The sequence below is a fragment of the Zonotrichia leucophrys genome, unplaced genomic scaffold (genome assembly GCF_028769735.1).
Source record: "Zonotrichia leucophrys gambelii isolate GWCS_2022_RI unplaced genomic scaffold, RI_Zleu_2.0 Scaffold_219_84121, whole genome shotgun sequence".
In the NCBI taxonomy this organism is placed as follows: domain Eukaryota; kingdom Metazoa; phylum Chordata; class Aves; order Passeriformes; family Passerellidae; genus Zonotrichia; species Zonotrichia leucophrys.
This window is the reverse complement of record NW_026992424.1, coordinates 23,137-46,667: the sequence shown is the minus strand read 5'-3', so window position 1 is coordinate 46,667 and position 23,531 is coordinate 23,137. Positions and strand designations below refer to the sequence as shown.

The 23,531-nt window shown below is 57.6% G+C and overlaps 2 protein-coding genes across 2 annotated transcripts in view; one reads left to right on the top strand and one right to left on the bottom strand.

Moving 5' to 3' along the window:
* The window catches only part of LOC135461202 (protein Wiz-like), a gene marked incomplete at its 3' end in the record, with an annotated part of 36,750 nt that extends 35,237 nt beyond the window's left edge, over positions 1-1,513 (bottom strand). The window contains exon 1 of the mRNA XM_064738194.1: positions 912-1,513. Within this exon, the coding sequence (XP_064594264.1) occupies positions 912-1,513 (602 nt within the window). The remainder of the gene's footprint in view (positions 1-911) is intronic.
* A 1,364-nt stretch (positions 1,514-2,877) lies between these two features.
* LOC135461201 (adhesion G protein-coupled receptor E5-like) overlaps positions 2,878-23,531 on the top strand; it is a 32,006-nt gene continuing 11,352 nt past the window's right edge. The window contains exons 1-11 of the mRNA XM_064738193.1: positions 2,878-2,918; positions 5,229-5,279; positions 5,772-5,879; positions 8,843-9,193; positions 10,985-11,116; positions 12,269-12,309; positions 13,018-13,095; positions 15,763-15,934; positions 18,999-19,106; positions 20,600-20,835; positions 21,912-22,094. Coding sequence (XP_064594263.1) covers positions 2,897-2,918; positions 5,229-5,279; positions 5,772-5,879; positions 8,843-9,193; positions 10,985-11,116; positions 12,269-12,309; positions 13,018-13,095; positions 15,763-15,934; positions 18,999-19,106; positions 20,600-20,835; positions 21,912-22,094 — 1,482 coding nt within the window. The 5' untranslated portion in view covers positions 2,878-2,896. The remainder of the gene's footprint in view (positions 2,919-5,228; positions 5,280-5,771; positions 5,880-8,842; positions 9,194-10,984; positions 11,117-12,268; positions 12,310-13,017; positions 13,096-15,762; positions 15,935-18,998; positions 19,107-20,599; positions 20,836-21,911; positions 22,095-23,531) is intronic.

Below are 23,531 nucleotides of genomic sequence, written 5' to 3'. Positions count from 1 at the left end.
CTGTCCCCTCCCAATTCCTTCCTCACGATCCCCTCACGGTCCCCTTACTGTCACTTCACTGTGCACTCATGGTTCTCCCCTCACTGTCCCCTCACGATTCCCCCCTCACGTTCCCCTCACGTTCCCCTCACTGTCTCCTCACTCTCCCCTCATGTCCCCATTCCCGGTTCCCTCACGGTTCCCCCCTCACTGCCCCCTCACGTTCCCCTCATTGTCCCCTCACGATGCCTTCACTGTCCCCCGTCATGATCCCCTCACGGCTCCCCCCTCACTGTCCCCTCATGTTCCCCCCTCACGATCCCCTCACCGTCCCCTCACGATTCCCGCACGGTCCCCTTACTGTCACTTCACTGCACACTTATGGTTCTCCCCTCACTGTCCCCCCTCATGATCCCCTCACGGCTCCCCCCTCACTGTCCCCTCATGTCCCCGTTCCCGGTCCCCTCCCTGTCCTCTCTTCACGATTCCCTCACTGTCCCCTCACGATTCCCTCCTCATGATCCCCTCACATTTCCCTCACGATCCCGTCACGGTTTCCCCTTCACGATCCTCTCACTGTCCCCTCACGGTTCTCCGTTCCCGGTCCCCTCCCAGTTCCCCCCTCACTGTCCCCTCACTGTTCCCTCATGTCCCCGTTCCTGGTCCCCTCCGCCGCCAGCACGCCCCGCACTCACCGGAGCGCCGCTGCCGCACCGTGTCCCCGCTCCCCGTCCCACCGGGAGCCGCCTGTCCCCGCTGTCCCCGCTGTCCCGGTGTCCCCGTGTGCCCCTGTCCCCGTTCCGCCTTTCAGCACCCGGGACGGGGCCGGTACGAGGGGGTCTGGGGGGTGTCAGCGCCTCCTCCGCGCTCTCCGCGAGCCCTCGCCCCGCTCCGGACCCGCCCGCCCCGCCGGGCCCCCCCCCGGCACTCACCGGACCGGGCCCCCGGGGCCGCGCCCGCGGAGCTGCTCCCGCTCAGCGCCGCCGCCGCCCCGCGCCCGCCCCGGGCCCGCGCCGCCGCCGCCGCGCCGGGGCCATGGCGCCCTGAAGAGCCGTCCCGGAGCTCCGCCCACTCCCGGTTCTGCTCCTGGTCCCGGTCCCGGTCCCGGTCCCGCCGCTTGCGCCGCTCCGGCCGCTCCCCCGCCCCCCTCCCGCCGGCGGGGCCTGACTACGTCACGCCGAGCGCGACCGGGCCGCCGCCGACATCTTGAGGGGGGGGGCGGCGGCGGCGAACGGGGTCCCGGCGGGGATGAGGGGCCCGGTGAGGAAGCGGGGCCCGGCGGGGATGCGGGAGGAGCCGCCGCTGCCGCCGCCATGTTGGGGCCGCCCCCCGTCCCCGCGCCCGCCCCGCCGGAGCCGCCGCCGCCGCCCTCAGCCCGCCCGCCCCGCGCGCGGCGCGCCTCGATGACGTCAGCGGGCAGCTCGGGCCGCCATGTTGAGAGTGGCGGGGTTGTGAGGCCAGGACCTTCCGGGAGGGAGGGGGAGCGGCGCGTACGTTGCGTCATCAGAGCGCGACGGCGGCGGCGCGCCGCCATCTTGGGCGTGTGAGGGGAAGGTCGGGGCCGGGGGAAGGGGAGGGGACACTGTCCACAAAGTGTCCCCAAAGTGTCCCCAAGTGTCCCCAGAATGTCCCCAAAGTGTCCCCTGATGGAGTGAGGGGACCCCGAGCTCTGTCAGTGTCCCCAAAGTGTCCCTAAAGTGTCCCCAAAGGGCCTGAGGGGAGCCTGGGCTCTTGTCAGTGTCCCCAAAGTGTCCCCAAAGTGTCCCTAAAGTGTCCCCAAAGTGTCCCTAAATTGTCCCCAAATGGTCCCCAAAGGGACTGAGGGACCCCGGGCTCTGTCAGCGTCCCCAAAATGTCCCCAAAGTGTCCCCAAAGTGTCCCCAAAGGGACCATGGGGACCCCAGGCTCTGTTAGAGTCCCCAAAATGTCCCCTGAGGGAGTGAGGGGGCCCTGGGCTCTGTCAGTGTCCCCAAAGTGTCCCCAGAGTGTCCCCAAAGGGTCCCCAGGCTCTGTCAGTGTCCCCAGAGGGTCCCTAAAATGTCCCCAAATGTCCCCAAGGGGTCCCCAGCGTGTCCCCAAGGGGGACTGAGGGGACCCCCCCAAAGTGCCACCAGCAAAAAGCGTTTGGGGCCATTGGGGACACTTTGGGGACATCAAAGGGACACCAGAGAGCAAATGGGGACACTGGGGGGGGTACACTGGGGCCACCACAGGGCCACCAAGGGCCACCAAAGGCCACTCCAGGGATCACCAAGGCCACTGAGGGGTCACCAAATGGAGCCAGGGGCCACCAAAGGCCACCAGGAGGCCACCAAGGCCACCACGAGGCCACCAAGGCCACTGAGGGGCCACCAAAAGCCACCAAGGCCACCCCAGAGGCCACCAAAGGCCACTGAGGGGTCACCAAATGGAGCCAGGGGCCACCAAATGTCACCATGAGGCCACCAAAGGCCACCACAGGAGGAGCCAAGGGGCCACCAAAAGTCACCATGGGGACACCAAAAGCCACCAGGGCCACCAAGGGCCACCCCAGGGGTCACTGGGGCCACCAAGGGCCACCAAAGGTCACCAGGGCCACCAAGGGAAAGCACAGGAGAAGCCAAGTGGCCACCAAAGGTCACTTTGGGGCCACCAAGGCCACCCCAGGGGCCACCAAATGGAGCCAGGGGCCACCAAATGTCACCACGAGGCCACCAAGGCCACCCCATGGCCACCAAAGGCCACCACGAGGCCTCCAAGGGCCACTGAGCCACCAAAAGCCACCCCAGGGGCCACCAAATGTCACCACGGGGCCACCAAAGAGTCCAGGGGGCTCAATGGCCACGCCCCCTCCTTAAAGCCACGCCCACAAAACGGTTCCTTCAAATGGCCCCGCCCACTCAGGCCGCGCCCATCCAGGCCACGCCCACCACGAGCGATGGGATTCGCCGGGAACCTCGGTGAGAGCGGGACCCCCAAAATGCCCTAAAAACTCCCCAAAATACCCCAAAAACCGCCCCAAAATACCCCAAAACCGCCCCGGGAACCCCAAAATACCCCAAAAACCTCCTCAGGAACCCCTAAACCCCCCAAAATCCCCCCCAAAGAACCCCAAATCCCCCCAAAAACCGCTAAGGGAAACGCCAAAATCCCCAGCAAAAAACCCCAAATCCTCCCAAAACTGCCGCGGGAACCCCCGAAAATCCCAAAATCCCCCCAAAAACCCTCCCGGGAATCCCCGAACCCCCCCCCAAAAACCCCAAAAAAAACCCCGAAATCCCCCAAAATCTCCCCAAAACCGCCCCGGGAAACACCGAAAACCCCAAAATCCCCCCCCCAAAACCCCAAAATCTTCCAAAATCTCCCCCAAACCGCCCCGGAAACACCCGAAAACCCCAGAAAATCCAAAAGTCCCCTAAAATAAACCCAAAACGGCCTCGGACCCGCCAGAACGCCCCAAAATTCCCCCCTCAAAAACCCAAAATCTCCTCAAATCCCCCCAAAACCGCCCCGGACAGCCCCAAATACCCCAAAATCCCCTAAAAAAACCAACCCAAAATACCCCAAAAACTGTTCCGGAACACCCCAAAACCTGCCGGAAACCCCAAAAATCCTTTCAAAACCCCAGAAAACCCCAAAATACCCCAAAATCCCCTAAAAAAACCTCCAAATACCCCAAAAACTGCCCGGGACACCCCAAAATCCTCTTTAAAAGGATCAAAATCCCCCCAAAATCCCTCCCAAAATATCCCTAAATTCCCCAAAATCATCCCGGGACACCCCAAAACCCCCGGAAACCCCAAAAATCCCCAAAATTCCTTTAAAACATCCCAAAACCCCCAGAAAACCCACAAAAATCCCCCAAAAATTGCCCCAGGACCCCCCCAAACCGGCACGGGATTGGGACCCCCACAAAAACCCCAAAATACCCCAAAAAATCCCCGGGCCCCCCAAAAAATCAAAAATTTCTTCCAAAATCTCCTTAAAATCCCAAAAGTTCTATTAAAAAAACCCAAAATCACCCCCGAAAAATCCAAATCACCCTAAAAAACCCCAAAACACCCCAAAACATCCTCGGGACCCCCCAGGACCCCCAAAATTTCCCCCAAAATACCCCAAATACCGCCCCCAAATACCCCAAAATTCCACAAAAAAACCCGAAAAAAATCAAAAATCTCCTCCAAAACCCCCAAAATCCCTCAAAAAACCCCAAAAAACCCAAAAATCTCCCCCGGGACCCCCGCCCCAAAACACACCCGAGACGGGACCCCCCCAAAACCACCCCAGGAGTCCCCAAAAAAACCCCAAAACTCAAAAAAAAAAAAACCAAAAAAACCCCAAAAAATCAAAAATCTTCCCCAAAAAACCCCAAAATTCCCAAAAAACCTCTCCGGCTCCACCCCCCCGTGCCTCAGTTTCCCCAAATTTAGGGGGGGTCCCCAAAATTCCCCCCCTCCATTCTCACCCCTCCCCCTCCCCTCACATAACGGTCCGCGTGCCCCTCCCCCCCCGTTCCGTGCCTCAGTTTCCCCCCAAATATTTTGGGGTTCCCCCCCCAAAACTTCCCCTCCCCCACCCCCCCATGACCCCTCCCCCACCCCCCAAATATTTTTGGGGTGCCCCTCCCCCACCCCCCCGCGTTTCGTTCCCACGGTTGGAAGGGGAAGTGGGGGAGGGGCGGCTCCCAGTGGGGAGGAACTGGGAGGGACTGGGAGGAGATTTTGGGGTGGAGGGGGTCCCCAAAATTTTTGGGGTTTTTGGGGGGGGGTCCTGACTTTGTTGCCCCTCTCCCACCGGGATTTTGGGGGAATTGGGGGAGGGGCCGCACCCAGCGCTCCCAGTTTGGAACTGGGAGGGACTGGGAGGGGGGAGGGGAATTGGGGGGGGGTTCCCCAAAATTTTGGGATTTTTTGGGGGGGGTCCTGACCTTGTTGCCCCTCCCCCACCGGGATTTTGGGGGAGGGGCCGCACCCAGCGCTCCCAGTTTGGAACTGGGGATGAACTGGGAGAGGATTTTGGGGGCTTCATGACGTCATCAACTCCCCCCCCCCCAAATTGAGGGGTGTTAGAGCGGAAATGAGGGCGGGGGGGGCGCCCTCGTGACGTCACAACCCCCACATATTTTGGTGGGGGGGGGGGCTCCCAGTTTGGCCCAGTTTGGAACTGGGAGTGGGGGAGGGGCCACATTGGGAGGGGGTCAGAGCTGCCCCTCCCCGCCCCCCAAATTTCACACCCCTCCCCCCCCCAATTTCCGCTCCCCCCCCCCCCAGGGTTGGTTTGGTTCGTCCTGGGCGCCCTCGGCCCCTCCCCCCCCGCCAATGGTGAGAGCCGGGGGGGGGGTTTGGGGGTTTTGGGGGGAAATTGGGGAAATTTGGGGGTTTTGGGGGAAGGTTGGGGCAGATTTGGGGTGGTTTTGAGGAGAGATTTGGGGTTTATGGGGGAAATTTGGGGGTTTTGGGGGGTTGGGTTTTTTTTGGGGGGGGAAATGGTGAAATTTGGGGGGAAATTAGTGAAATTTGGGGGTGTTTGGGGTTTTGGGGGGGTTGGGGTTTTTTTGGGGGATTTGGGGGGAGAATTGGGGTTTGGGGGGGGGTTTGGGGCAGATTTGGGGTGGCTTATGAATGGAAATTGGGGGTTTTGGGGGGAAATTGAGGAAATTTGGGGGCAGATTTGGGGTTTTGGGGGGGGTTTCTGGGGAGTTTTAGGGCATATTTGGGGTTTTGGGGGGAAATTGGGATTTTGGGGGGGGAGTTGGGTTTTTTGGGTTGGGTTTTGGTTATTTTGGGGTTCCCTGACCCCCGTGTCCCCCCCAGGACAGGATCTGTGCCCCCGGGCCCTGAACGGGACCCACTGCGGGTGCCCCAAGGGCTTCGAGGGAGAGCCCTGGGAGCGGAGCCAGCCCTGGGAGCGGCGCTGCGAGGGTGGGTAACTAACTGGGCAAACTGGGAGTGACTGGGAGGGTAACTGGGGATACTGGGAGGGGAACTGGGCAAACTGGGAGCGGAGCCAGCCCTGGGAGCGGCGCTGCGAGGGTGACTGGGGACACTGGGCAAACTGGGAATACTGGGAGGGACTGGGAGGCACTGGGCAAACTGGGAGGGACTGGGGGCGGCGCTGCGAGGGTGGACTGGGGAGACTGGGGAGACTGGGAGGGACTGGGGATACTGGGAATACTGGGAGTGGAGCCAGCCCTGGGAGCGGCGCTGCGAGGGTGACTGGGGATACTGGGAGCACTGGGAATACTGGGGATACTGGGAGCACTGGGAGGGACTGGGAGGGTGACTGGGGATACTGGGAATACTGGGAGGGACTGGGAGGGTAACTGGGAATACTGGGAGCGGAGCCAGCCCTGGGAGCGGCGCTGCGAGGGTGACTGGGGAGACTGGGAGGGGTACTGGGGATACTGGGGATACTGGGAGGGACTGGGAGGGGGACTGGGGATACTGGGAGTGGCACTGCAAGGGTGACTGGGGATACTGGGCAAACTGGGAGGGACTGGGAGCGGCGCTGCGAGGGTGACTGGGGAGACTGGGGATACTGGGGATACTGGGAATACTGGGAGGGTGACTGGGGATACTGGGAGGGACTGGGAATACTGGGAGGGAATGGGAGGGGAACTGGGAGCACTGGGAGGGTAACTGGGGATACTGGGCAAACTGGGAGGGACTGGGAGGGTGACTGGGGATACTGGGAGGGACTGGGAGGGGAACTGGGGATACTGGGAGCGGAGCCAGCCCTGGGAGCGGCGCTGCAAGGGTGGGTAACTAACTGGGCAAACTGGGGATACTGGGAGTACTGGGAGCAGCGCTGTGAGGGTTACTGGGGATACTGGGAGCACTGGGAGGGACTGGGAGGGGCACTGGGGAAACTGGGTGGGACTGGGAATACTGGGAGGGGAACTGGGGATACTGGGAGGGTAACTGGGCAAACTGGGAGGGGAGCCAGCCCTGGGAGCGGCGCTGCGAGGGGAACTGGGGATACTGGGGATACTGGGAGCACTGGGAGGGTAACTGGGAACACTGGGAGCAGCGCTGCGAGGGTGGGGAACTAACTGGGCAAACTGGGAATACTGGGAGCACTGGGAGCGGCGCTGCGAGGGTGACTGGGGAGACTGGGAGGGACTGGGAGGGACTGGGGATACTGGGAATACTGGGAGGGACTGGGGATACTGGGAGGGACTGGGAACGGCGCTGCAAGGGTGACTGGGGATACTGGGGATACTGGGAATACTGGGAGTGGCGCTGCGAGGGTAACTGGGGAGACTGGGCAAACTGGGAGGGAATGGGAATACTGGGAGGGACTGGGAGCGGCGCTGTGAGGGTGACTGGGGATACTGGGAACACTGGGAGGGACTGGGAGGGTAACTGGGAATACTGGGAGCGGAGCCAGCCCTGGGAGCGGCGCTGCGAGGGTGACTGGGGAGACTGGGAGGGGTACTGGGGATACTGGGGATACTGGGAGGGATTGGGAGGGTAACTGGGGATACTGGGAGCAGCGCTGCAAGGGTGACTGGGGAGACTGGGCAAACTGGGAGGGACTGGGAATACTGGGGGTACTGGGGATACTGGGAATACTGGGAGCGGCGCTGCGAGGGGAACTGGGGAGACTGGGAATACTGGGAATACTGGGAGCGGCGCTGCGAGGGTGACTGGGGATACTGGGAGGGACTGGGAATACTGGGAGGGACTGGGAGGGGAACTGGGAGCACTGGGAGGGTAACTGGGGATACTGGGCAAACTGGGAGGGACTGGGAGGATGACTGGGGATACTGGGAGGGACTGGGAGGGGAACTGGGGATACTGGGAGCAGAGCCAGCCCTGGGAGCGGCGCTGCGAGGGTGGGTAACTAACTGGGCAAACTGGGAGGGACTGGGAATACTGGGAGTGGCGCTGCGAGGGTGACTGGGGAGACTGGGAGGGACTGGGGATACTGGGACAGACTGGGGATACTGGGAGGGACTGGGAGGGTGACTGGGGAGACTGGGAGGGACTGGGAATACTGGGAGGGACTGGGAATACTGGGGATACTGGGAGGGACGGGGAATACTGGGGATACTGGGAGGGACTGGGAGGGTGACTGGGGACACTGGGGATACTGGGAATACTGGGGATACTGGGAGGGACTGGGAATACTGGGAGCGGCGCTGCGAGGGTGACTGGGGATACTGGGCAAACTGGGAATACTGGGAGCAGTGCTGCGAGGGTGACTGGGGATACTGGGAGGGACTGGGAGGGTAACTGGGGATACTGGGAGGGACTGGGGATACTGGGAATACTGGGAGTGGCGCTGCGAGGGTGACTGGGGATACTGGGGATACTGGGAGGGACTGGGATGGACTGGGAACACTGGGAATACTGGGAGCAGCGCTGCGAGGGTGACTGGGGATACTGGGAACACTGGGAAGGTGACTGGGGACACTGGGAACACTGGGAACACTGGGAGGGACTGGGAGGGTAACTGGGAATACTGGGAGCGGAGCCAGCCCTGGGAGCGGTGCTGCGAGGGTGACTGGGGATACTGGGAATACTGGGGATACTGGGAATACTGGGGATACTGGGAATACTGGGGATACTGGGAGGGTAACTGGGCAAACTGGGAGCACTGGGAATACTGGGAGTGGCACTGCGAGGGTAACTGAGGGTACTGGGAGCACTGGGAGGGACTGAGAGGGGAACTGGGGAAACTGGGAACACTGGGAGAGACTGGGAGGGTAACTGGGGATACTGGGAATACTGGGAGGGGAACTGGGCAAACTGGGAGCACTGGCAGGGACTGAATTTCCGGCTCGCGCCTCCCCACGGGTCAGTTTTTGGGGGGGGATTCACAATTTCGGGGTGGGCGTGGCCCCAAGTGACCCCTCCCCCCTCTCCCCTCCCCCCCCCAGACATCAACGAGTGTGTGGGGGAGGGGCCCCCGCCCTGCCCCCCCTCGCAGAGCTGCCACAACACCGAGGGGGGGTTCAGGTGCGAGTGCAACCGCGGCTACCGCGCCCGGACCCCAAAAAACGGCACCGGGACCCCCGGAAACGGCACTGGGACCCCCGGAAACGGCACCGGGACCCCCGGAAATGGGGCAGGGACCCCAAAAAACGGCACTGGAACCCCTGAAAATGGCACCGGGACCCCCGGCAATGGCACCGGGACCCCCGAAAATGGGACCAGGACACCGGAAGATGGGATTGGGACCCCCGAAAACGGGATTGGGACCCCCGAAAACGGCCCCATTTATTGTGAAGGTCAGAGACCCCTCCCCAAACCCTGAAATCTCCCCCCAAAGAAACCCCAAAATCTTCCCTTGAGTTCTCCCAAAGAAATCCCAAAAATCCCCCAAAAATCCCCCCAAACCCCCCCAGGAACCCCAAAATTCCCCCCCCCGGTCCCTCCCAGTCCCTCCCAGTTCCATCCCAGTATATCCCAGTCCCATTCCCAGTCCCTCCCAGTCCATCCCAGTGCTCCCAGTCCCTCCCAGTTCCATCCCAGTATATCCCAGTCCCATTCCCAGTATTCCCAGTCTATCCCAGTGCTCCCAGTCCCTCCCAGTCCCTCCCAGTCCATCCCAGTATATCCCAGTCCCATTCCCAGTCTCTCCCAGTCCCTCCCAGTTCCATCCCAGTATATCCCAGTCCCATTCCCAGTATATCCCAGTCCATCCCAGTGCTCCCAGTCCCTCCCAGTCCTTCCCAGTCCTTCCCAGTCTCTCCCAGTCCCTCCCAGTTCCATCCCAGTTCCATCCCAGTATATCCCAGTCCCATTCCCAGTTATATCCCAGTCCATCCCAGTGCTCCCAGTCCTTCCAGTCCCTCCCAGTCCCTTCCCAGTCTCTCCCAGTCCATCCCAGTTCCATCCCAGTTCCATCCCAGTATATCCCAGTCCCATTCCCAGTCCATCCCAGTTTCTCATCCAGACCTTCCCAGTATTCCCAGTTCCCTCCCAGTCCCTCCCAGTCCATCCCAGTGCTCCCAGTTCACTCCCAGTTCCCTCCAGTCCCCCCCAATCCACCCCAGTTCCCCCAAACCCCTTCCCAGTCCCTCCCAGTTTATCCCAGTATCCATTCCCAGTCCATCCCAGTGCTCCCAGTCTCTCCCAGTTCTATCCCAGTATATCCCAGTCCCATTCCCAGTCCATCCCAGTCCCCCCCAGTTCCTTCCCAGTGCTCCCAGTTCGCTCCCAGTTCCCTCCAGTCCCCCCCAATCCACCCCAGTTCCCCCAAACCCCTCCCAGTCCATCCCAGTTTATCCCAGTTTATCCCAGTTTATCCAGTATCCATTCCCAGTCCATCCCAGTTTACCATCTGGACATTCCCAGTATTCCCAGTCCACCCCAGTCCCCTCCCAATTCCCCCAAGTGCCCTCCCAGTTTATCCCAGTACATCCCAGTTCCCTCCAAGTCCCCCGCAGTGCTCTCCCAGTTCCTCCCAATTTATCCCAGTCCCTCCCAGTTTCCCTCAATCCCCCCCCCCAGTTCATCCCAGTTCATCCCAGTTTCCCATCCCGATCTTCCCAGTATTCCCAGTCCCTCCCAGTTCCCTCCCAGTTCATTCCCAGTGCTCCCAGTTTATCCCAGTCCATCCCAGTATTCCCAGTTCCCCCCCAATCCCATCCCAGTTCCCTCCCAGTGCTCCCAGTTCCCCTCCCCCACCCCTCCAAAACCCCTCCCCTCATTTTTGGAGGGGTGTCTCCCCATTTTCAGGGGATTTTCCCCATTTTCAGGAAGTTTCTCCCCATTTTTGGGGGGTCTCTCCCCATTTTGGGGGGATTTTCCCCATTTTTGGGGGATTTTCCCCATTTTCGGGCGGATTTTCCCCATTTTTGGGTGGATTTTCCCCATTTTTGGGGGGTCTCTCCCCATTTTGGGGGGATTTTCCCCATTTTGGGGGGGATTCTCCCCATTTTTGGGGTGGATTCCCCCAATTTTCGGGGGGGATTCTCCCCATTTTCGGGGGATTTTCCCCATTTTTGGGGGGATTTTCCCCATTTTGGGGGGATTTTCCCCATTTTCGGGGTTTTCACCCCAGTTTGGGCCCCCAGATGTGGACGAGTGCGCCGAGGGGGGGGAGGGGCTGTGCGGGGGGGGCTCCGTTTGCCTCAACACCCCCGGGAACTTCGAGTGCCACTGCCCCCCCCCCGCCCGGGGACCCCCGGGGCCGGACGGGTGCCCAGGTGAGACCCCTCCCCAAATTACCCAAAAATACCCCAAAAAATCCCCTCAAAAATCCCGAAAATCGCCCCAAAATCACAAAAATCAACCCAAAATACCCCCCAAAAATCCCAAAATTCAGCCCCAAACCACCCCACGAGGGGACCCCCGGGGCCAGACGGCTGCCCAGGTGAGACCCCTCCCCAAATTACCCAAAAGTACCCCAAAAAAATCCCCTCAAAAATCCCGAAAATCGCCCCAAAATCACAAAAATCAACCCAAAATCCCCCCGAAATTCCCCTCAAAATCCCAAAATTCAGCCCCAAACCACCCCACGAGGGGACTCCCGGGGCTGGACGGCTGCCCAGGTGACACCCCTCCCCAAATTACCCAAAAATCACCCCAAAAAATCCCCTCAAAAGTCCCGAAAATCGCCCCAAAATCACAAAAGTTAACCCAAAATCCCCCAAAAATTCTCCCCAAAATCCCGAAATTCAGCCCCAAACCACCCCACGAGGGGACCCCCGGGGCCAGACGGCTGCCCAGGTGAGACCCCTCCCCAAATTACCCAAAAATACCCCAAAAATCCCCTCAAAAATCCCGAAAATCGCTCCAAAATCACAAAAATCAACCCAAAATCCTCCCGAAATTCTCCCAAAAATCCCAAAATTCAGCCCCAAACCCCCCCACGAGGGGACCCCCGGGGCTGGATGGCTGCCCAGGTGAGACCCCTCCCCAAATTAACCAAAAATACCCCAAAAAAATCCCCTCAAAAATCCTGAAAATCGCCCCAAATTTGGCCCCAAAATCCCAAAATTCAGCCCAAAAATCTCCCCCAAAATAAATCCCAAAATTTGCCTAAAATTTGCCCCCAAAATTGCAAAAATTGCCCCAAAATCATCCCCAAAAATCCCCCCAAAATCCCAAAAATTGCCCAAAAATCCCCCAAATCAGCCCAAAAATCCAAAAAATAATTCCCCCAAATATCCCAAAACCCCCCCCAAACCACCAGAGCCCTCAAAATTCTCCACCCCTGGGACCCCAAAACCCCAAAATTTTTGCCCTGGGACCCCAAAATTTTATCCAAATGCCTCATTTTGGGGGCGGGGCAGGGCTTGGCCACGCCCCCTTTGTGACCACGCCCTCTCTGACCACGCCCCCTGCCCCTCCCCCAGCGGTGCCGGTGCCCCCCGAAATCTGCCCCGAGGAGGAGGAGGTGAGGGGGACCCCAAAATGGGGAGAAAACCCCAAAATTGGGGACCCCAAAATTGGGGAGGGGAACCCCGAAATTTGAGGAGAAAATCCCAAAATTGGGGGAGCCCAAAATTGGGGAGGGGGGACACCGAAATTTAGGAGAAGACCCAAAAATTGGGAACCCCAAAATTGGGGAGGGGGATCCGAAATTTGGGGGGGATCCAAAATTGGGGACCCTGAAAATTGGGGAGTGGGAAACCCCAAAATGGGGAGAAAATCCTGAAATTGGGACCCCAAAATTGGGGAGGGGGAGCCCAAACTGGGGAGGGGGGACCCGAAATTGGGGAGGGGGGATCCTGAAATTTGGGACCCCAAAATTGGGGAGGGGGGATCCTGAAATTTGGGGGGGAATCCAAAATTGGGGACCCCGAAATTTGGGGAGGGGAGCCCAAAATGGGGAGAAAACCCCAAAATTTGGGACCCCAAAATTGGGGAGGGGGGACCCAAAATGGGGAGGGGGAACCCGAAATTTCGGGGAGGTCCCAAATTTATGAGGGGGGGTCACAAAGGGACCCCAAATATTGGGGAGGGTCCTCAAATCTGGGGGGGGGGATTTTCCCCAAAATTTTGGGGTTCCCAAGGACCCCAATTTTTTGGGGGGGGGTTTTGGGGATTTGGGGGGGTTCCCCAGAATTTTGGGGGGTCCTTCTGACCCCTCACCCCCCCCCAGGGCTGTGATTTGGGGGAGACCCTGACCCAAATTGCCGAGGAGCTGAGGGGGGGGCGAGACCCCCGGAGCGTGCTGCAGGTTTGGGGGGGCCGGGGGGATTTTGGGGGGTCCTGGGGGGGATTTTGGGAGAATTTGGGGGGTCCTGGGGGATTTGGGGGGTCTTGGGAGGTTTTGGGGGGTCCCGGTGGGGTTTAGGGGCAATTTTGGGGGGTACTGGGTGGATTTGGGGGGACCTGAGGGAATTTGGGGAGGTTTTGGGGGGTCCTGGGGGGCGACTGGGGGGAATATGGGGGGTCCTGGTGGAAATTTGAGGGGATTTTGGGGGTCCTGGGGGAATTTTTGGTTATTTTCGGTGTCTGATTTTGGGGTCCCCCCTCCTCAGGATCTGCTCTCTGTGCTGGGGGGCCCTGGGGGGGTCCCCGGGTATTTTTGGGATATTTTGGGATATTTTATGGATTTTTCTGGGGGTATTTTTGGTGCAGTTTTTTTGGGGGATATTTTTAGGATATTTTAGGGATAATTTTTTAGGATGTTTTGGGGCATTTTTTTGTATTTTTTGGGTTATTTCCATGTCATATTTTGGGGTCCCCCTGTCCAGGATCTGCTCTTGGCGCTCGGGGGGGCCCTGGGGGGGTTCCCCGGGTATTTTGGGGATATTTGGGGATATTTTTGGTGCAATTTTTGGGATATTTTGGGGCAGTTTTTTTGGGATATTTTCAGATATTTTGGAGCAGGTTTTTGGGATATTTTGGGGCAGTTTTTGGGATATTTTTGGGATATTTTGCGGCAGTTTTTGGGGGATATTTTTGTTATTTTTGGTCTCTGATTTCGGGGTCCCCCCTCCCTCCCCAGGCTCTGCTCTCGGCGCTCGGGGGGGCCCTGGGGGGGTCCCCGGGTATTTTGGGGATATTTTGGGGATAATTTTTTATGATTTTGGGATATTTTGGAGCAGGTTTTTGGGATATTTTGGTGCAGTTTTTTGGGGATATTTTGGGATATTTTGGGGCAGTTTTTTTGGGATATTTTAGGATATTTTGGAGCAGGTTTTTGGGATATTTTGGTGCAGTTTTTTGGGGATATTTTTGGGATATTTTGGGGCAGTTTTTTGGGGATATTTTGGGATATTTTGGTGTCTCTGATTTCGGGGTCCCCCATCCCCAGGATCTGCTCTCGGCGCTCGGGGGGGCCCTGGGGGGGTCCCTGGGTATTTTGGGGATATTTTGGGGATAATCTTTTATGATTTTGGGATATTTTGGGGCAGTTTTTTGTGGATATTTTGGTGCAGTTTTTTGGGGATATTTTGGGGATATTTTGGGGCAGTTTTTGGGATATTTTGGGGCAGTTTTTGGGATATTTTGGGGCAGTTTTTTGGGGATATTTTCGTTATTTTTGGTCTCTGATTTGGGGTCCCCCCTCCCTCCCCAGGATCTGCTCTCGGCGCTCGGGGGGGCCCTGGGGGGGTCCCTGGGTATTTTGGGGATATTTTGGGGCACATTTTGGGATATTTTTGGGATATTTTGGAGCAGGTTTTTGGGATATTTTGGTGCAGTTTTTTGGGATTTTTTTGGGATATTTTAGGATATTTTGGTGCAGTTTCTTGGGATATTTTGGTGCAGTTTTTTGGGATATTTTAGGATATTTTGGAGCAGGTTTTTGGGATATTTTGGTGCAGTTTTTTGGGGATATTTTGGGGATATTTTTTGGGGTATTTTTGGGATATTTTGGTGCAGTTTTTTGGGGATATTTTGGGATATTTTGGTGTCTCTGATTTGGGGTCCCCCTCCCTCCCCAGGCTCTGCTCTCGGCGCTCAGGGGGGCCCTGGGGGGGTCCCTGGGTATGTTGGGGATATTTTGGGGATATTTTTTGGGATATTTTAGGATATTTTGGAGCAGGTTTTTGGGATATTTTGGGGATATTTTGGTGCAGTTTTTTGGGGATATTTTAGGATATTTTGAGTGCAATTTTTGGGATATTTTGGGGCAGTTTTTTGGGGATATTTTCGTTATTTTGGTGTCTCTGATTTCGGGGTCCCCCTCCCTCCCCAGGCTCTGCTCTCGGCGCTCGGGGGGGCCCTGGGGGGGTCCCCGGGTATTTTTGGGATATTTTGGGAATAATTTTTTATGATTTTGGGATATTTTGGAGCAGGTTTTTGGGATATTTTGGTGCAGTTTTTGGGATATTTTTGGGATATTTTGGGGCAGTTTTTTGGGGATATTTTGGGTATTTTGGTGTCTCTGATTTCGGGGTCCCCCTCCCTCCCCAGGCTCTGCTCTCGGCGCTCGGGGGGGCCCTGGGGGGGTCCCTGGGTATTTTTGGGATATTTTGGGGATAATTTTTTATGATTTTGGGATATTTTGGGGCAGTTTTTTGGGGATATTTGGGGATATTTTGGTGCAGTTTTTTGGGGGACATTTTAGGATATTTTGGAGCAGGTTTTTGGGATATTTTGGGATATTTTTTGGGGTATTTTGGGGGTATTTTTGGGATATTTTGGGGCAGTTTTTTGGGGATATTTTGGGATATTTTGGTGTCTCTGATTTCGGGTCCCCCTCCCTCCCCAGGCTCTGCTCTCGGCGCTCGGGGGGGCCCTGGGGGGGTCCCCGGGTATTTTTGGGATATTTTGGGGATATTTTGGGGGATATTTTTGGGGATATTTTTATGATTTTGGGATATTTTGGGGCAGTTTTTTGGGATATTTTCGTTATTTTGGTGTCTCTGATTTCGGGGTCCCCCTCCCTCCCCAGGCTCTGCTCTCGGCGCTCGGGGGGGCCCTGGGGGGGTCCCCGGCCGCCGCCCCTCCCCCCCGGCGGCACCGCTGGCTCTCGGCGCTGCTGCGGGCGGGGGAGGGGCTGGCCCGGGGCGCGGGGGCGCGGCTGCCAAAGGGGACGGTCACCAATGTCACCGTGGGAACGGCAGGTATGTGTGTGTGTCACCTGTGTCACCTGTGTGTCACTGTGTGTCACCAATGTCACCAGTGTCAGCACGGACGGGGCAGGTAAGGGGGCAAGGTCACCTGGGTGTCACCTGTGTCACCTGGGTGTCACCAATGTCACCGTGGGAACGGCAGGTATGTATGTGTGTCACCTGGGTGTCACTGTGTGTCACCTGTGTGTCACCAATGTCAGCATGGAGGGGGCAGGTAAGGGATTGGTGTCACCTGTGTCACCAATGTCACCATGGGAACGGCAGGTAAGGGGGCAGTGTCACCTGTGTGTCACCTGTGTGTCACCTGTGTGTCACCTGTGTCACCTGGGTGTCACCAATGTCACCGTGGGAACGGCAGGTATGTGTGTCACCTGTGTCACCAATGTCACCGTGGGAACGGCAGGTATGTGTGTCACTGGGTGTCACCTGTGTGTCACCTGTGTGTCACCAATGTCACCGTGGGAACGGCAGGTATGTGTATGTGTGTCACTGTGTGTCACCTGGGTGTCACCTGTGTGTCACCTGTGTGTCACCTGTGTCACCTGTGTCACCTGTGTGTCACCTGTGTGTCACCAATGTCACCGTGGGAATGGCAGGTATGTGTGTGTGTGTCACTGTGTGTCACCTGTGTCACCTGTGTCACCGTGGGAACGGCAGGTATGTGCGTCACTGTGTGTCACTGTGTGTCACCTGTGTGTCACCTGTGTCACCTGTGTGTCACCTGTGTCACCAATGTCACCGTGGGAACGGCAGGTATGTGTGTCACTGTGTGTCACCTGTGTGTCACCTGTGTCACCTGGGTGTCACCAATGTCACCGTGGGAACGGCAGGTATGTGTGTCACGTGTGTCACCTGTGTGTCACCTGTGTCACCTGTGTGTCACCAATGTCAGCACGGAGGGGGCAGGTAAGGGACCTGTGTCACCTGGGTGTCACCTGTGTGTCACCAATGTCACCACGGAGGGGGCAGGTATGTGTATGTGTGTCACCTGGGTGTCACTGTGTGTCACCAATGTCACCGTGGGAACGGCAGGTGAGGCTGTGGGACACACCTGAGTGTCACATTTATGTCACCTGTGTGTCACCAATGTCACCGCGGAGGGGGCAGGTAAGGGATCAGTGTCACCTGTGTGTCCCCAATGTGTCACTGTGGGACGGGCAGGTAACTCACCTGTGTCACACCTGTGTGTCACCTGTGTCACCTGAGTCACCCCTAAACCTCATGTGTGTCACCTGTGTGTCCCCTGTGTCTGTGTCACCTCTGTCCCCTCCCTGTCCCCAACCCCCGGTGCCACCTTCCCCTCCCCTCCCCCCCTCTGCCGCTTCCTGTCCCCTCCTGTCACTTCCGGCCACTTCCTGTCCCCTCCCTGCCAGCCCAGCGCTGTCGTTGTCCCCTCCCTGCCACCCTTTGTGCCACCCCCTGCCACCCCCTGCCAGTTTTGTGTCACCTCCCTGCCACCGTTTGTCACCTCTGCCCCCCCTTGTGTCCCCTCCCTGCCACCCTCTGTCCTGTCCTCACGTCCCCATCCCAGGGGTGGCACCGGCCCCGTGTCCCCAAGGGTGGCCCTGTCACCGTCCCTGTCCCCAACCCCGGGGGTGGCACAGGGGGGTGACACTGTCCCTGTCCCCAGTGGTGGCATCGATGTCACCACCCTGTCACCGTCCCTGTCCCCAGCCCCGAGGGCGGCATCGTCCCCATCCTGCCTCTGTCCCCTGAGGTGACACACAGGTGGCACAGGGGGGTGACACTGTCCCTGTCCCTCTGTGTCCCCAGCGCTGTCCCAGGGGTGGCTCAGGTGACACAGGGGTGACACAGGAAGGTGACAGTGACCCTGTCCCTGTCCTTGTCCCCAGCTCTGTCCCTGGCCGTGTCCCGGGGTGGCACAGGGGTGTCACTGTCCCCAATGGTGACACTGTCCCTTTGTGTCCCCAGCTCTGTCCCTGGCCGTGTCCTGTCCCCAGGGGTGGCACACAGGTGGCACAGGGGCACAGGGGGTGACACTGTCCCTCTGTCCCCAGCTCTGTCCCTGGCCGTGCCCAGGGTGGCACAGGGTGTCACTGTCCCCATGGTGACACTGTCCCTCTGTCCCCAGCTCTGTCCCTGGCCGTGTCCCGCGGTGCCACCCCCGGCCCTGTCACCCTGGGGGTCCCTGAGGTGACAACAGGGAGGTGACACTGACCCTGGGGTGGCACAGGGGTGGCACAGGTGACAGTGACACTGTCACTTTGTCCCCAGCGCTGTCCCTGGCCGTGTCCCGGGGGTGGCACAGGGGTGTCACTGTCCCCAATGGTGACGCTGTCCCTCTATGTCCCCAGCTCTGTCCCTGGCTGTGTCCTGGGGATGTTACAGGTGGCACAGGGAGGTGACACACAGGTGACACTGTCACTTTGTCCCCAGCACTGTCCCTGGTCGTGTCCTTGGGGTGGCACACAGGTGGCACTGTCCCCAATGGTGACACACAGGTGACAGTGTCACTTTGTGTCCCCAGCGCTGTCCCTGGCCATGTCCTGGGGGTGGCACAGGGGTGTCACTGTCCCCAATGGTGACGCTGTCCCTCTGTCCCCAGCGCTGTCCCTGGCCGTGTCCCGCGGTGCCACCCCCGGCCCTGTCACCCTGGGGGTCCCTGAGGTGACACAGGGAGGTGACACTGACCCTGAGGGTGACACACAGGTGGCACTGTCCCCAATGGTGACACACAGGTGACGCTGTCCTTCTGTCCCCAGCGCTGTCCCTGGCCGTGTCCCTGTCCCCAGGGGTGGCACAGGGGTGACACAGGGGGTGACAATGTCCCTCTGTCCCCAGCGCTGTCCCTGGCCGTGTCCTGGGGGTGGCACAGGTGACACAGGGAGGTGACACAGGGGTAGCACACAAGTGACATTTTCCTTGTCCCCAGCGCTGTCCCTGGCCATGTCCCTGTCCCTGGGGATGGCACACAGGTGGCACAGGGGTGTCACTGTCCCCAGTGGTGACGCTGTCCCTCTGTCCCCAGCTCTGTCCCTGGCCGTGTCCCTGTCCCCAGGGGTGGCACAGGGGGTGACACTGTCCTTGTCCCCAGCTCTGTCCCTGGCCGTGTCCCGCGGTGCCACCCCCGGCCCTGTCACCCTGGGGGTCCCTGAGGTGACGCTCGAGGTCCCCCCCGAGGTGGCGCTGGACCCGGAGAGCGGTACGGGGACAATGGGGACACTGGGGGGACATTGGGGACAATGGGGACATTGGGAATATTGGGGTTCTGGGGACATTGGGGGACACTGGGAGGCCATTGGGGACATTGTGGGGGACATTGTGGGGGACATTGGGGACAATGGGGACAATTGGGACACTGGGAGGACATTGGGGACATTGTGGGGGGACATCAGGACATTGAGGACACTGGGAGGACATTGGGGACATTTGGGACATTGTGGGGGACATTGGACACTGGAGACATTGGGGGACATTGGGGACATTTGGGACATTGTGGGGGACACTGAGGGGACATTGGGGACAATGGGGGGGACATTGGGGACAATGGGGGGGACACTGGGGACATTGGGGGACATTGAGGACACTGGAGGACATTGGGGACATCAGACAGATCTGGGGTGACACTGGGGACACTGGGGTGGCATGGGGGGCACTGGGGGGTCTGGGGACATTGGGGACATTGGGGAGGGTTTAGGGACATTGGGGACAGTGGGGACGCTGGGAGGGGGGGTCTGGGGACACTGGTGGGTGTCTGGGGTGACATTGGGGACACTGGGGACATTGGGGAGGGGGGGACTGGGGACATTAAGGGGACAATGCGGGGACTGCTGACCCTGGGGGGGATTTTTGGGGAGGTATTTTGGGTCATTTTGGGGTAATTTCAAGGGATTTTGGGGTCATTTTTGGGAGGGGATTTTGGGATCATTTTGGGAGGGGAATTTGAGGTCATTTCAGGGGATTTTGAGGTTATTTTTTGTCTCTCTCCCCCATAGTTCTGTCCCTGCTGGGGCTGCTGACCCTGGGGGGGGGATTTGGGTTCATTTTGGGGTAATTTGGTGTAATTTCAGGGTCATTTTGGGGAGAGTTTGGGCTCATTTAGGGGAGGATTTTGGGGCCATTTCGGGGAGATTTTGGGCTCATTTTGGGCTCATTTTGGGTTATATTTTGTCCTTTTCCCCATAGGCCTGTCCCTGGTGGGGCTGCTGACCCTGGGGCTATTTTGGGGGGGAATTTTGGGGTAATTTCTAGGAATTTTGGGCTCATTTTGGGTTATTTTTTGTCTCCCCCATAGGCCTGTCCCTGGTGGGGCTGCTGACCCTGGGGGGGCTCCCTGAGGCGCTCTCGGGGGGATTTTGGGCTCATTTTGGGGGGGATTTTGGGATAATTTTGGGGTCATTTTGGGCTGATTTTGGGGCTATTTTGGGGGGATTTTGGTGTAATTTCCGGGGATTTTGGGCTCATTTTGGTGTAATTTTGGTGTAATTTTGGGCTCATTTTGGGGGGATTTTGGTGTAATTTCCGGGGATTTTGGGCTCATTTTGGGAGGGGATTTTGGGATAATTTTGGTGTAATTTTGGGCTCATTTTGGGCGATTTTTTGTCCTTTTCCCCCAGGTCTGTCTTTGGTGGGATTGCTGACCCTGGGGGGGATTTGGGGCTCATTTTGGGCGATTTTTTGTCCTTTTCCCCCCAGGTCTGTCATTGGTGGGGCTGCTGACCCTGCCCGGGCTCCCCCAGGCGCTCTCGGGGGCTCCCCCCGTGCTCTGGGGGGGCTGGGGGGGGTCCCTGCCCCGCCCCCCCCGCCGGGGCCGCCCCTTCCCCTCCTACCGGGTCCTGTCCCCGGTGGGCGCCGCCTTCGTGGCCCGCGAGAGCCCGGGGCGGGCCCGGGGCGGCCCCGCGGTCACGCTGCGGTTCCGGCACCCGGCCCCGGTCAGTGGGCACCGAAAATAATAACGGGGCAGAAAAATGGGGGAAAAATCAGAAATAATGGGGGGAAAATCACCCAAAAATGGGGGAAAAATCACCCAAAAAATGGGGGAAAAAAAAATAATGGGGGAAAAATCACCCAAAAATGGGGGAAAATCAAAAATAATGGGGGAAAAAATCACCCAAAAAATGGGGGAAAAATCACCCAAAAAGTGGGACAGCCCCGCGGTCACGCTGCGGTTCCGGCACCCGGCCCCGGTCAGTGAGCACCGAAAAATCAACAAACGGGGCAAAAAAATGGGGGAAAAATCAAAAATAATGGGGGGAAAAATCACCCAAAAATGGGGGAAAAATCACCCAAAAAATGGGGGAAAAATCACCAAAAAATGGAGGAAAATTACAAAATATGGGGGACCCGAAAAAAATGGGGGATGGTGTCACAAAAATGGGGGGAAACACAAAAATGGAGGAAAATCACAAAAATCGGTGGAAAAAATCACAAGAAATGGGGAGGAAAATCACAAAAAAGGGGGGGGGGGAAATCGCAAAAAATGGGGGGGGGAAATCACAAAAAATGGGGGAAAAAATCACAAAAAAATGGGGGAAAAAATCGCAAAAAACGGGGAGGAAAAATCACAAAAAATGGGGGGAAGAAATCACAAAAAATGGGGAGGAAAATCACAAAAAATGGGGGGAAGAAATCACAAAAAATGGGGGGGAAAATCACAAAAAAAAGGGGGAAAAATCACAAAAAATGGGGAGGAAAATCACAAAAAATGGGGGGAAAATCACAAAAAATGGGGGGAAAAATCACAAAAAATGGGGGGACCCGAAAAAAATGGGGGATGGTGTCACAAAAAGGGGGGGAAACACAAAAATGGAGGAAAATCACAAAAAATCGATGGAAAAAATCACAAAAAATGGGGAAGAAAATTACAAAAATAGGGAGGGGGGGATATCACAAAAAATGGGGGGAGATTCCAAAACAAAAAAAGGGGGGAATCCTAAAAAAAAACGGTGGGGAAAATCCCATAAAAGAGGATGGGGACCCCCCTGACCCCCCGTTTTTGTGCCCCCAGGACCCCAAATTGGGGGGCACCGTTCTCTGCGCCTTCTGGAACCCCCGGGAGGGGCGCTGGGACACGGGGGGGTGCCGGCTGGTGCCCCCCAAAAACGGGACCCCCCCCCAGGGGCACGGCACCGTCTGCGCCTGCGACCACCTGACGAGCTTCGCTGTGCTGCTGGCCTTCAATGAGATCCAGGTACCCCCAAAATCCCCCAAATTCACCCCAAAAACATCCCTAAAATAGCCTGAAAATATCCCAAAAATATCCTTGAATTAACCCCAAAAATATCCCAAAAATCCTCTGAAATCACCTGAGGAGCTTCGCTGTCCTGCTGGCCTTCAACGAGATCCAGGTGCCCCCAAAATCCCCCGAAATCACCCCAAAAACATTCCTAAACCATCCCTAAAATAGCTGAAAATACCTTGAAAATAGCCTTGAAATATCCTCAAAGTAACCCCAAAAACTGCCCCAAAATATCCCAAAAATCCCATTAAATCACCTGAGGAGCTTTGCTGTCCTGCTGGCCTTCAACGAGATCCAGGTACCCCCAAAATCCCCCAAATTCACCCCAAAAACATCCCTAAAATGCCTCTAAAATAGCCTGAAAATATCCCGAAAATATCCCAAAAATATCCTTGAAATAACCCCAAAAATATCCCAAAAATCCCCTGAAATCACCTGAGGAGCTTCGCTGTCCTGCTGGCCTTCAACGAGATCCAGGTGCCCCAAAATCCCCCAAATTCACCCCAAAAACATCCCTAAAATATCCTGAAAATATCCCAAAAATATCCCTGAAAATATCCCAAAAATATCCCAAAAATCCCCTGAAATCACCTGAGGAGCTTCGCTGTCCTGCTGGCCTTCAACGAGATCCAGGTGCCCCCAAAATCCCCCGAAATCACCCCAAAAACATCCCCTAAAATAGCCTGAAAATGTCTTCAAAATATCCTCAAAGTATCCTTGAAATAACCCCAAAAACTGCCCCAAAAAACCACCCCAAAATCTCCCGAATCCACCCCAAAAATATCCTCAAAATAACCCCAAACACTGCTCCAAAACCTGCCCCAAAATATCCCAAAATCCCATAAAGTCACCCCAAAAAATAGCCTCAAATTAACCCCAAAAATACCCCAAAATCCCCTGAAGTCACCCCAAAAATATCTCAAAAATATCCTCAAATTATCTTCCAAATAACCCCAAAAACGGCTCCAAAAATACCCCAAAATCCCCTGAAATCACCCCAAAATCCCCCCAAACTTCCTGGGGTGGCCCTGGAGGTGACACTGGTGGCCCTGGTGGCTCCTGAGTAAGTCCCGGGGTGGCCCTGGGGTGTCACTGGTGTCACTGGGGGTGGCCCTGAAGGTCCTGAGAAGGTCCCAGGAGTGGCCTTGGTGGCCCTGGGGTGGTTCTGGTGGCCCTGGGTGTGACATTGGTGGCCCTGGTGACTCCTGAGAAGGTCCCAGAGGTGGCCCTGGTGGCCCTGGGATGTCACTGGAGGTGGCACTGGTGGCCCTGGGGTGGTTCTGGTGGCCCTGAGGGTCCCGAGAAGGTCCCAGGGGTGGCCCTGGTGGCCCTGGGGGTGTCACTGGGTGTGACATTGGTGGCACTGAGGGTCCTGAGAAGGTCCCAGGG